Raw genomic sequence first — 14,172 nt, 5'->3', positions numbered from 1 at the left:
GCCCTGGGATTACAGATGTCGTCTACTGCATCTGGCTTCACATAGGTCTTCGTGCTTATAAGGCAAGCACTTCACCCACTGTGCCATCTCCCCAGGGCCCAGGTTGATGATTCCCATATCTCTCACATCAAATATGGACAGCATTAAAACCTTCCCATCTGTTAACCATTGCCCCTTTACTATTGATGCCTTTGTCCAGCTCTTTGCCATGTTGAACTGATAACTTGAACAATAATGACTGACAACTCTCAAGTTCATTTCTCTTCCCCATCTCTCTCCTGGCATCTGAATCACTGCAAATTCAATGTATCTAACAATACAGAACAGTGTAGCAATTGTCAAATATAAGATACTGCTCCAACTTGACATCCTAATATGACTTTATAAAGTGCAGCATTTCATATAAGAAATTATGTATGCTTGTCATGGCTTAAATTTGTGCCTGTACATATTTATTCAAATAAAATTTTCTTCTGCAAGTAGACTTGATTAAGTAAGGTTATCTTACTTAATGCACTGAACAGATTAAGAACATGATTATTCAATATCCTTATATGATTACTAAGGGAAACATTTCCTTTATTCCAAATGGCATTTTGACACTATTCTCAAAATTTTAGAAAAAATACAATCTTAAAGTTAATTTTTCATACTTTGCCAGGTATATTTGTCTAGCAAGCACATTTAGCATGAGAATTTGCCTCTTCCCCTAAATGATGAAAATAAGTTGTCACCATGTGCAGTCTGTGGTTCAAAGCCACCGATTTTATACACAGAATCTCAGATGGCATAGCACAAATCCTGCACATGTTTTTATTCTTAACACGAAAATGAGAATGGGTGACACATAAAACTGGAAGAAATGTTCCCTCTTTCACCAAGAAGAAATAGATGCTCTTCAATGAGTTTGTTGGAGTTGAGTAGAGTGAGGCTAAACCAAGGGCAGCCAAGACAGAAGGAATGTGCAGGCTTCCTGACATCTCCTCTCACATATCTACTGAATGTATTTGAACCACCCTGCTTACAAAAGTTACAGGTAATAGACAGCTTAGCTTGGATTAGTTTGATAGTTGGAGTACAGGAGCAGGAGAGCAAGAGCAAGCAGAAGGACAATAGAACGGATGGAGAGCTATGAAGTTCTGACCTGTCAGTTGTACTGAGGTTAGCATTCCTTTTCAACCTAGAAATTGCTAAAACAAGAGACTTCCATATTAGGTACATTATATTCATTCTGACATCGTGACAGCAGGAAAAAGACAACCAGGAGGTTAATTTAGCAGGTCCCCAATGAGCATCCTTGTTTCCTGTTTGAAATGTCAGTGACAGTCTATAACCAAGTAAAGGTCAATCCACGAGACATTAGAAGACAACTCAGAAGGCACGGGTGAATCTAGCAAGAAAATGTACTTCTGATGACAAATGCATTTTGGGCTCCTAAGCCATTACATAAATCTCCAGATAGTTGTATGACAAAGGTCATTTGTTCAAAAGCATATTTCACTAGCTGAGGCTGAAATACCATTTGTCTATATTTTCTTTATTTAACTTGGCTTTTCCTGCCAGACTATGATGGTGTACACCCTTAATCCCAGCACTCAAGAGGCAGAGGCAGGCAGATCTTTGTGAGTTTGAGACCAGCCTGGTCTGTCTACAAGAGGTAGTTCCAGGACAGCCTCCAAAGCCACACAGAAACCCTGTCTCTATCGTGGTATAATAAGGGTCAGGATAAACAAATAGGCCGAATAGATGTTTATTCAGGGAGAAATAACTTACAACCTAGACAGATGAACACCAGCAAGTTCTACCGGATGCTCTCCTCTCCCTACCAAGCCAGCAAGAGTGCTCCCAGGCTCCTCCTGAGACCTAGTTCCACAGGTCACTTCCGCCCCTGGCTCCACCCCCAAATGGGCGTGGTCAGTGCCACAGAAGCAGACAAAGGGAATATCTCACTACATGTCTCAAAAAAACAAAATTTTTTTTTCCTCAAGAGTTAGATAACTAATCTGAAGGCACCATGAAAGAATGCAAACCATCTCCCGTGGATACAAGTGTCAAACATTGCAGGAGACAATTCAGTAAACATCGTGTGTGTGTGTGTGTGTGTGTGTGTGTGTGTGTGTGTGTGTGTGTGTGTGTCCACATGTACATTTGGGAATATAACTCTGTAAATAGGAATGTTTTGTTTCTATTCATTACAGATTGGTAAAATTTATGAAATGAGAATGATGATGGATTTTAATGGCAACAACAGAGGCTATGCATTTGTAACATTCTCAAATAAGCAGGAAGCCAAGAATGCAATCAAGCAACTTAATAATTATGAAATTAGGTAAGTTCCTCATCTTCTAGACTAAGACTGAATCTAGGAATTCACCTGTGTCTGTTTCCTATCAAATTTATGTGCACAAGCTAGCCAAACTGGAAATAAAATGCTAGATCTTTCCATGGTGAAAATGATTGGGCTAAACATTTATTTAATCTCATTACTGTGTGAGGTGTTAAAGTTCACAGAGATATAGTTTATTAGTTAACTAATTTCCTTAATATGTATTGAATACTGCTCAAGAGGTTAGAAATATATCAAAGTATTCATTGTTCCCATGGAACACAAACACAAAAGATGAAATAAAGAAGTTGAAAACATAAAACTAAGGAGGGATAGATTGCATTCTGCTACTTGAATTTGGCTGTTTTAACAAAATACTGTCTGAGAAAGTAAAATTAAACCTGATATTTGAACAAAAAATTCAATCAAGATAGTCAGATCCAAACAAGATTACTAATGGGGGGGAGCAAGAAATAGAAAGTACAAAATTCCTAAAATCAAAACAGATTTGATGTTTGATATGTTTGAAAGACAGGAAGAAAATGTTAACCAGAAAAGATGGCTAAAGTCAGTATAGTTGGAGAACATCAGCCCTGCTGAAGGACCAGAATTGATTAACATAAAGATGTGGAAGCAGAAAAGAATTTTCATTAGCTTTATGTGTTTTGAAGCATTGTCATGGCTGCTGGGTAGACAGAGAACTATTGTCAAGCTGGGGCTGAAAGAGGGAAACCACATAGAAGGCCGAAGTACATTCTAGACCTAGACAAGGAGTGACGAACGCTCCATGAGGGATCACCAGCAAAACTGACAGGAAGGGTTAAGAACTGGACATACTGGAGAAGCTGGAAGAGGGGAACATCATGACCAGATATGGCATGTAAAGTGTGAGCACATCCAGAACTGGGGGATATAACATGGGATTTGGGTTCAAGTATCCGTGAGAGTGGGTGTGCTATTGGGATAGAGAGACCAGAGGAGAGCAGGAAGCATATGAAATGTTCTATCTGAGATACTTGACCTCAAAGATGTGCATTAGACATCCCAGGCAAGATCTAGTGTGACTGTATGGGAGTGAAAGCAGGAGAAGAGTCACAGTTACAGCGTTTCTATGGATATAATTGGTGCTATAGAACCAATAATCTGTTTTTATAAAACTGTCTGGGTTCTAAACTTCACTTGAGACAAAACCATAAATCCTTTCTTAAAGGAAGCCCCATGCCACCTGGGGAGGACTACTGAAACAGCCAATCTTTGGGTCAACCAAGCTTCACTTAAGGGTCAGCAAGTAGTTTAGCTTTTTAGCTAGTGTATGTTTGTCTGTGTGCACGCATATGTGCATGCCTGCATGCCTCAAAAGTCTAGAAGAGGCATCTGATCTACTTTGGCTGGACCTTACAGGTGGTTGTGAACAATCCTACATGGATGCTGGGAATCAAATTGGGTCCTTTTCATGAGTACATGCTCCAACCACTGACCCATCTCTCCAGCCCAACTTTCATCTATAAAATGGAGATTATATTCATTTCCTGGGTTTAACTGTAGAGATAATTCAAGGAATTTTGAAAACATCAGAATGTCACAGCCAACAATGATAAAAGTTACCACAGCTAAAGATCCAGAGTTCCACATTTATCCCTTTTCTGTAATGAAGGTAAAACTTAAAATTGGCAGACTCCTAAATCTGATAAATGCTGACAGAGTGGCTTTCTCTTTAATGTTTTCCCCATTTATATGAAAGTACATTAGGTCACAAGCATCCTTATAATCCTATGAAGCAATCCTGGACTCTGTAGTCCAGGCTGGCACTGAACTCACAGAGATCTGCCATCCTCTGCCTTGCAAGTACTGGAATTAAAGGTGTGCACCCCCAAAATCCAGCTTTAGCCACATGAAGAATGACTGGGTGTGGCAACCTTTACTGCCTAGCTAGTCAGCCCTAAGGTTAGGTTCTGGAACAGTCTGAGAGGAAGTGCAAATACCTTTTCTTTCACACATATCTCCACAAACTCAAAAGAAATCTGTGTGGGGTGTAGACTGTATTCACAATCAGGATACCTAAAATATTTTTCCCTTTGGTAAAAGCCTTTGACTTCTCAGAACATCACTTTTATCCTTGCACTTGGCCCCTTCACACAGAGGCATTCTAAACATCATACAAAAATAATATACACTAACAAATGTGCAAAGACCTATGCAAAGCTATAATTTAAAGTTGCTTTCTAATATCAGAATTATAAAAAGTTAAGTTATAATGAAATCGTAAATAAAAGCATTCAGGGGATTGGAGAGATAGCTCAGTGGTTAAAGAGCACCTGATGTTCTTGCAGGGGACCTGGGTTCAGCTCCCAGCACCCACATGGAGAAGAACAACTGCCTGTAACTCCCATTCCAAGGGATCCAACTTTATCTCATGGCCTCACAGGCACCAGGCACAAATATGATACATGCAGGTACTCACACATATACATAAAGTTAAAAAAACAAATATTTTAAAATATTAAAGGGTAAACTATTTTTAGAAACAGCTCAGCTAGTTTAAGGTAGCCCTTCAAGCAGAATTCATGCCCTAGTTATATGGTTTCAGCAATGGGAAGATTCCCATTCCCTGGTCTTTTGTGAAATATGGACACATTATCAATAAGGGCTATCCCAAAGTGTCTTTTGAGTTGAAATGCACATGGAATTAGTTGTGTAGGAGATTGACAGCTTGCTATATCCCCTCACCCCATGGCTACCCACTGGGCCAGCCAATACTACTGAAAATAGAGAAGGTTTGGAAAATAAATACTACTGGGATGACTGTTCATTAACAGTCTCCTCCTGAATCTCACTGTCTTTTCTATAAAACTTACAGGATGTCATAAAAGGAAACTAAGACAATATACTTAAATTGCTGCACCTCAAAGGACCAGGTGCTCTGTAGGATAACTGGCAATTACAGTAGTGAGAAGTGGGGAGGAAAGAAAAGGAAAAAAAAGATAAAGAATTTGAAAAGAGAAAGTAATGAATATCACAGGCCAATCTCCAACTGGAAGCCAGAAGCAAGGTAAAGAAACAGAGGACCTTTACAAATTAGGAGGGGGGGGTGAATTCAACATGAACTAGTCAGGAAGAGATCCGGAGCTTCTTTCACATCTTCCGCTCTGCCTTGGTCAGTCTGCTAGAGAGAAAACCTTTCTTCCAGAAAGGAACAAGAACCTATACTGTGCTGTCAGCCACTATTTCTCAGGGGATGGATGAGGCTATTGCCCAGGAAAGGTCCACGGTTATCGCATCATCTTCCTCCCCATCAAATATTCAGGGAGCATCCTCTGAGTGCCTGGCTTCTGCAGATGTTAAAGTCATGTCCTAAGCTTGTGAGAAATTGCATTTTGTCTCCAAGCAGTTCTGGGAAAGGATATTGCCAGTCACACAATGTAGACATTCTAGACTCCTCCTGCTAGCAACTGATACCAGGACATCCCATCAAAAATATGATCTCTAAATAAGTGGGAGATGTAGTTATGCTTTTTAAGTAAAATTTAAAATACACATAACTAGGGCTAAAGAGGTAACTCATTTGCTAGAGCCTAGCATGCACAAACCCTGAATTTTAACCCAGGGACCATATAAACCAGTATGGTGGTATACAATTGTAATCCCAGCATGTGAGAAAGGGAGGCAGAAGAATTGGGAGTTCAGGATCTTAGTTGGTTATATAGTGAGTTTGGGACTGGCAGTCTGAGCTTCTGCCTAAATGAAACAGAATGAAATAATAAAACAAAACCAACAGGAAGATGACTTTATAAACCCCACCCCCACCCAAGAAACCACATTTTCTGGGAAATGTCAACAGAATGAGGTGGGTTTGTCGATTCTGACTCCTTCCCTTGGCTCCTCTGTAAAGGATAAGCAATAGTCAGATAGTGTCCCCTGACAATCAAGAACAACTAGTTCCAAGAAAAGCAGACCAGTCTCCCACTTGCCTAGAGAAGAACTTTTATTCAGGACAAAGAATTTTTGTTAAAGATACCCCATTGTTTCCAGTAATTCAAGTTATTTAGAAAAGCCACAACTTAATATTTAACACATAGAAAACATCAAAAAAGCAAATAGTATAAAAGTTAAAATATTCATCCACACCAGGTGGTGGTTGGAGCACACATTCAATCCCAGCACTCTGGAGGCAGAGGCAGGCAGATCTCAGTGAGTTTGAGTACAGCCTGGTCTACAAAGTGAGTTCCAGAACAGCCAGAGCTGCTACACAGAGAACAAACAAAACAAAACAAAACAAAACAAACAAAAAAATAAAACACAAAAAACTATTCATTCACAACATTGGTGCCTATGATACTATGTTGGCAATTGTCTTTTCAGATTTTCTACATATTATTTAAACAGAATGGCTCCACATATTTGTTCTTATATTCTTTAAAAACTGAGCAGTGTGATGTGGAGTGCTTCTTAACTGCCAAACGTGTCCATGTTACTATTGTTAATGGCTGCAGAGCATCCTTCAATGTGAAAGCCCATCTTCCCTTTACTACAGTTTCTCAGTCAGAAGCAACAATGTCCACCCTTAAAAGTCACATAGAAAGAAGACATTTTTGGATGACTTGACGATTGTTCATCCACACCAAGTGATCAAATGCCAGGGGTCAGGAAGAGACAGAGATGATTCAGCAGTTAGGAACACCTCTGTTCTTGTTAATGATCTGATTTTGTTCCCAGCACCCATATGGTGGTTAACAACTGTCTGAAATGCTAGTTTCAGGGGATCCAAAACCATCTTCTGCACACATAGGTGTGGGCAAAATACTCACTCATACACATAAAACTTGGAAAGGCATTTAAAAGAGCCAGGGATAATGTACTGTGGTACGCAATGAGGCAATGTCCAGGCACAAAAAAATATCATCTCAACTGAGCTGCCTTAGAACATGCCAGTGCCGCAAGACACTGCTTATTTACAGTTCGGATTTACCTATGGCTTGGGCCTCATTTCTGTTTGCTAGAGCACTATTTAGTCTTTTGTCAGCTATCTGTTTCAGCAAAGGTACCCTCCATCCATAATAGGCAAAACCTCAAAGTAGAATAAAGAGAGTCCCCAAGAGTCCCTGAGGCCAATTTCACCTCTCAGAACCAATCAATAAGGCCCTTAACCAAATCACTTCATTTCTTGGAATCTCGAGTTCATTGTCTATAAAACAGAAATAATACCTATGTTGCTCATCCTGCTGGCTCTTTTCTATGAGACAACTAAGATAGCATAGGAAAATCTTCTGTTATAGACAAGAGACTATTTCTATTTAATTTTTTTAATTTACTTTGTGTGTGTGCATGTGCACCATGAGTGTGGAGGTCAAAGACAGCTTATGGGAATCTGTTCTAGCCTCCCACCATTGAGTCTAGAGATAGAATTCAGATCAATAGGTTTATTAACAGGCACCTTTACCCACTGAGCAATCTTGCTGGCTCTTTTCAATTTTGCTTTTATTGGGAGGGGGAGTTAATAGTAATCATATATCAATCAGAACAGCTTGTCTGCCTGGTGACAATGTACATGAATCATTAGGTGTGGCAAACCCCAGTGGCACATGGTAAGTAGGAGAAGTAGGGAACAGGGCCTAGTATGGCAAGTGGTGAACCCACATCCAGTCTGAAGAGACCAGGTGATGATAAGCTTTTTGTCTACTTTTCTTTCTTAAAAAGTTCATTGGACTGACTCAGACCCCCTGAACATGGGTCTCAGTTAGAAGGCCTGGGCAGTCTCAGGGACCTCTGACAGTGGAACCAGGATTTATCCCTGGTGCACAAAAGGACTTTGGGACCACATTCCCCATGGAGGGATACTCCCTTAACCTAGAAACAGGAGGGAGGGCCTAGATCCTACTCCAAATGATTTGACAGATTTTGACAATCCCTCCTGGAAGGCATCACCCTCCCTGTGGAGTGGGTGGAGAATGGGATGGGAGAGGGAGTCAGGGGGTGTGGGAAGGAGAGGGAACTGGGATCTATATGTAAAATAAGAAAAAATAATAAATATATATTTAAAAAATGTTCAGAGGTCACGCCGGTGGTGGCGCACACCTTTAATCTTAGCACTCAAGATGCAGAGGCAGGAGGATCTCTGTGAGTTTGAGACTAGCCTGGTCTACAAGAGCTAGCCTCCAAAGCTACAGAGAAACGCTGTCTCAGAAAAACAAAACAACAAAAAACAAAAAATCAGAGGTCAGGACTGCATATATATATATATAGGTTAGTGGCCAAATCTAAGAGGCACCACAAGCCCCTAGTTTGAAGCCATCAAAGAAAAGGGGTAAGGAGTGTCAGTCTGTATTGAAACATCCTCGGCCCCCTAAAGAAAACAGTTTTTGAAAGTGGTACATATTTGCAGTCTCTTCCACCACCCTCCTTTACACATGGATTCTCACCTACTAAAAAGCTTCCTTTTTCGCCCTTAGGAATGGACGTCTCCTAGGAGTCTGTGCCAGTGTGGACAACTGTCGATTGTTTGTGGGAGGAATCCCCAAAACCAAAAAGAGAGAAGAAATCTTATCGGAGATGAAAAAGATCACGGAAGGAGTTGTTGACGTCATCGTCTACCCAAGCGCGGCAGATAAAACCAAAAACCGGGGATTTGCCTTTGTGGAATATGAGAGTCACCGCGCAGCCGCCATGGCTAGGAGGAGGCTGTTGCCAGGTGAGCATCCCTCCTGACTTACGCTGTGCTCCACCCTCCTGAGATGTGCAGACTGCAGGCATCCATATGTAGTGTTTGAGCTTCGTTTTCTAGGCTGTCTTTAAGCCCTTTGTCTTTCTCATGTTTCTCATGGTTCTTTTAGTTCCCTAAAGTTTTCCCAGATGTGCTTTGGAAAGTTACACATCAGTGCATCAGGAGAACTCTGATCAATAGCCATCCTACAGAAAATCCTCAGTGAGAAATCTTAAGATTAAATAAATCTTAAAAAAATTAATAGAAAAAATTAAAAAGGGGTAAAAAATTAAACTGATTCATCCTGGATATAACCCCATGTAGATTAAATGCACAGGCTAGTCAGAACTGGCCTATATTCAACCCGTCATAGTGTAGACATGCAGCAGCCTGTAGTACACCATCCCAAGGACAACTGACAGACACGCTATCAATGTGTTTCTCCATTTCTAAAACATTACCATCAAAATGGAGAGAAGAAACAAAAACATTCTTCTTTAAAAAAAAAAAAAAAAAAAAAAAAACCTGCTCAGTGCTCCAGCCACATGTATGGGCACCCACATCAATTCTTGAGTTTAATAACCCTGCAACACTGCCTGGATCAGACCAACACAGGCAAACACTCAAAGGTCCTTGTTTTACTGTAAAATATTCATTAAAACGTACACAGTCAGGTGCTAACATGAATTCCTGCTAATGGAAGAAACTATCTAGAGCAGTGGTTCTCGAACTCCCTAATGCTGATACCCTTGAACACAGCTCTTCATGCTGTGGTGACCTCCAACCATAAATTATTTCACTGGCACATCATAACCACAATTTTTCGCTTCTGTTAATAACCGTAATGTAAATATCTGATATTTGACCCTTGAGGGGCCTGACCCACTGGTTGAGAACCACTAACCTAGCATGGCATTATGTCCCGCTCTTCCTATGAAAACTGGAGACCCATCAGATTAGAGGAAAACAACAAAACTCTGGATTTATTTTGCCCTCATACAGTTTTCCTTGGCTGTGGTTTTTTAAAAGGTGCTGTTGAGTGAACTGAGTAAGCTATCTAGAATCCAGCATTCTACCACGCAGCTATGTCCTAGCCCTTTATACATGCCTTTTTAAATTAGCATACAAAGCATTACATATCAGTGTGGCATTTTCAGAGTGTTTGATGAACCTTCTCCCCATCTTCTTTTTTTTAATCTCCTCTGGTTCCCCTTCATAATGTCACTTTAGCCTTTTATCCACTCTTTCATCACATGTGACCTTTTACCCTACTCATACTCCTCAGAACTTTTTTTGTAACCTTCTTTTGGTCTCTCTGTCTCTCTGTCTCTCTCTCTCTCTTCATGTTTTCAAACTTCACCCACATTTACACCCATTTACAGACTCTTGCATACACATTCCAAGGATCTGCATGTGAGAAAATACACAGTTTGTGCCTTTCTGAGTTTGGGTCCCCCTATTTAATACCGAACCTTCCAGATTCTGTCTCTGCTGTGATAAAATACTGTCCAAAACCAACTGGTGGGGGGGGGGGGTTCGTTTGGCTCATAGCTTCCCATCAAAGGCAGGACGCTGGAGGCAGAAAAGGAAATGGGGGATCTCAAAGGAACACTAAATACTGGCCTGCTTGCTGACTAATGTCCACCTACCATTTTTAAATAACGTAGGACCACATGCCCTGAGGTGTCACCCCACCCACAAGGGGCTGCTAGTCCCTCCTCTATCAACTAGCAATCAAGGAAATTCTCCCTAGACATGCCCACAAGCCAATGTGACAGAGACAGTTTCTTAATTGAGACACCCTCTTCCCAGGTGTCTCTAGTTTCTGTCAACTAAACAGCACACAGATCTATCCATTGTTCTACAAGTTCCCTAATTTCCTTTTTCTTTACAGCTGAGTAAAATTCCATCGCATAACTGCACTCGTCAGTTGACGAACATCTAGGTTCGTTCTTATTCCTTAATATCATGAATAGAGAGAGCAGTAATAAACATGCCAGAACCTCCAGTAGACTGAGGAGCCCTTTTTGTACATGCCTGGGAGTGTTGTAGCTGAAAAATACGGTAGTACTCTTTTAAATTATGTGGAAACCTCCATACTAATTTCTATAATGGCTATCTTGTTTGTATTCCCATCAGCAGTGAATAAAGATCCCTCTTCCCCCATTTACTATCAGATCCTGATGTCAAAGTCCTTTCAGTATATGCTTTCCTGGTACAAGGGATGTTGAACACTTCTAAAAATAGTTACTGGCCATTTGTTGTTTGTTGTCTTATTTTGTTTTGTTTCTATTTTGTCTTTTGAGAACTGTCTCTGCTTGTTATCACTTTGGCTGACTGTCAGTTTGGGGGAGTGTTTAGTTTTTTTACTTTTCTTTACAAATTCTGAATATTAGCCACCTTTCTGAAATATAGTTGGTAACAATTTTTACCATCCCCCATCCCGGGTGGGTGGGGAGGGTGCCTGCTTGCTCTGCTGATAGTTTCCTTTGCCATGCAGAAACTTCTTAATTTCTTATGAACTCATTTGCTGATTCTTGGAGCCAGTTCCTAAGCCATTGGAGCTCTATTCTGAAAGTTCTTTTCGAGGTGTATTCCCTGTTTTCCACTAGTAGTTTCAGGTTCCAATTTAAGGTGCTTTGACACCATTGTCAACAATTAGGTACCAATGAGTGAGTATGTCAGTTTATTTCTGGGTCCTGAATTCCTGCATGCATTCTTAAATGCAAAACAAAACAGTAGCAGGGTTAGTCCTTTAGAAGATTTCAACATTTAGATGCCAACTTCTGAGTTGAGAGAGACTGTGTAAGATCTAGAAATTACCAAATCTATTAAAGTGATGGATCTTTTCTGTGTTGCAGCTTTCCCATAGTGTGCCAGCCAGTGACCAAGGCTCACAGAGAGATCATCTGAGCCTCTTAGTGGCCCGGACTTAATATTTTGCCATTTAATTCAGATTTTTTTTCCTCTACTGAAAAGTCTTCTTAGGTTGTCTCGGTTGTCTCTTTACACCTTGTTTCCCTTGCCGGGCGGATGTTTTAGTTTCATCTGACTCTGTTCGGCTCTGTTTACTTTATTACCAGCACCTTTTGGAATCATTGCCAAAGGAAAAACCATTGCCCACACTGATGTGAAGAAACTTTTATGCTGTGTTTCCTTCTAGTAGTTTTATAGTTTCAATTCTGACATGTAGGTATTTTATCCATTTGAGTTAGTATTTTTTTTTATTTATTTGTTTTATGTGTGTGTGTCCAGGGTTGGGGCGGGGGGTGGGAGGGCTTGCCTGCAAGTATACCTATGTATCAAGTGAGTGCCCTGTGCCAGTGAAGGCCAGAAGAGGGTGCTGGATCCCTTGGGACTGGAGTTAGCAGACAGCTGTGAGCCACCCTGTAGGTTTTGAGAGCTGAAAGCAGGCCTTCCAGAAGAGTAGTAAACATCATTTCTCTACCCCTGGCTTATTGTTTTTATACATCTTAGAATAAAGGCCTAATATCTACATGTGGATTGGTATATCCATTTTACCCACTAATTTTGTTGTGTTTTTTAAATGTGTTATTTAGCACAGCCTGACCTCAAACTTGAGCTCCTCCTGCCTCAGCCTCACAAAGTACGATTATGCCCAATTCTCTCTGGTGCCGTTGATTAAAAAGACGATACTTTCTGTGTTGCTTGCCCTTGGCACCTATGTCAAAAATCATGATTGGTTTTCAAGGAATAAAACGATGGATATTTACTTCCCCTCTCAAGTTCTGTGCTCTCTGCAAGATACAGCATGCTTCCAATCAATGAATGGAGAAAAAGAAAAAAGAAAAAAAACCAGATTTCCCATAAAATTTGAAAATCAAGTTGGTATCTTTTCCCACCTCTTCAACATGGAACCTCCAGGAGCATGGTTGCTGGGTGGCAAAGTTCAAAGGGGAGAGAAGTAATAAAAGGAAATTCCACTGTCAAGTGATCCACTTTGAAGCTGTAAAACCAGGTGTTGCCCCTCCTTCCACAAGGTCATGATAAGAAAGAGCTGAGAGGCTCACAATATAGTGAGGAACATCCAGGAAGTTACCACTGTAGGAGTACAGGAATGTGTGCTGACTTGGACAACTGCTATTTGAAGGCGAGATAAGTTTCTTACCATCAACTTTTCCTTAGTCTTCTCTGAATCAGGATTTTCACAAATAAGTTATCTGTGAGAGCCTAAATTCCACGTGTTCAGACGGAGGAACCCTGTCTGAGCCCTGGATCAAATATGAAAGAGAGAGAACAAAGAATGCTTGGTCCCACCCACCCTTGCTCATATTCATATACATATGAATATATATGTATGTATGTATCATTGGTGGTCTCTGGCTGATAGACAATATAGTTCAACTACAGCAGATGCAGCAGATGCTGTCCCAATGACCTCTTAATGCTTCACAGTCAGACTCTTTGTCTGGGCACTAAATCCACTCTTAGCTGTTCTTCCCTTTTATTAGCTCACCTTATAAACTACCCCCTCCTTGTAAAAGCTGTCCTGAGGGTCCAGTGTGCCCACCACTTCCTCACTCCTCCATTTCAAACCACATCCTACTTCTCTTTGCATTCAACCATTATGATAAGCCACTAGTCACACGGAAGTCTCTTCTATCCGACTCTTGCATTATTTGAATGCCTTAAAATCAATAATAATCTTTTTTAGTGGTCTTAGTCATTTAAGACCTTAACGGTCAGTTCGGTTTTAAAAGGCCATCAGTGTGAGCTGAGATGATGTCGTGATTTCTAAATAATTAATCATTCTTCTGATCATTGTCAACAGGAAGAATTCAGTTGTGGGGACATCCTATTGCAGTAGACTGGGCAGAGCCAGAAGTCGAAGTTGATGAAGACACAATGTCTTCAGTGAAAATCCTGTACGTAAGAAACCTCATGCTGTCTACCTCAGAAGAGACAATTGAAAAAGAATTCAACAGTATTAAACCAGGTAGGAAACATGTGTAATTACTTCTTCAAAATGAACTTTAAAAGCACTTGGGCCAGAAGCTATTACCCATGATGTTAAAAAAAAAAAAAAAAATCTTTCATTAGGTCCCTTCTCCTAATTGGTTGCATATTGTTCAATTATTTTTCCATTTTTGGATCAGAAAGAGATATATGGTCCTACAGCATTTAGGAA

General features: G+C 40.5%; 1 protein-coding gene across 3 annotated transcripts in view; it reads left to right on the top strand.

Moving 5' to 3' along the window:
- Positions 1–14,172, top strand: part of A1cf (APOBEC1 complementation factor) — a 74,089-nt gene that overhangs the window by 37,235 nt on the left and 22,682 nt on the right. For all 3 annotated transcript variants that reach the window (XM_051199919.1, XM_051199918.1, XM_051199917.1), the window contains 3 exons: positions 2,199–2,329; positions 8,773–9,011; positions 13,816–13,980. In XM_051199919.1, coding sequence (XP_051055876.1) covers positions 2,217–2,329; positions 8,773–9,011; positions 13,816–13,980 — 517 coding nt within the window. In that variant the 5' untranslated portion in view covers positions 2,199–2,216. The remainder of the gene's footprint in view (positions 1–2,198; positions 2,330–8,772; positions 9,012–13,815; positions 13,981–14,172) is intronic.

This window comes from Phodopus roborovskii, unplaced genomic scaffold, assembly GCF_943737965.1.
Source record: "Phodopus roborovskii unplaced genomic scaffold, PHOROB, whole genome shotgun sequence".
NCBI lineage: Eukaryota > Metazoa > Chordata > Mammalia > Rodentia > Cricetidae > Phodopus > Phodopus roborovskii.
This window is presented reverse-complemented; position numbering and strand designations above follow the sequence as displayed.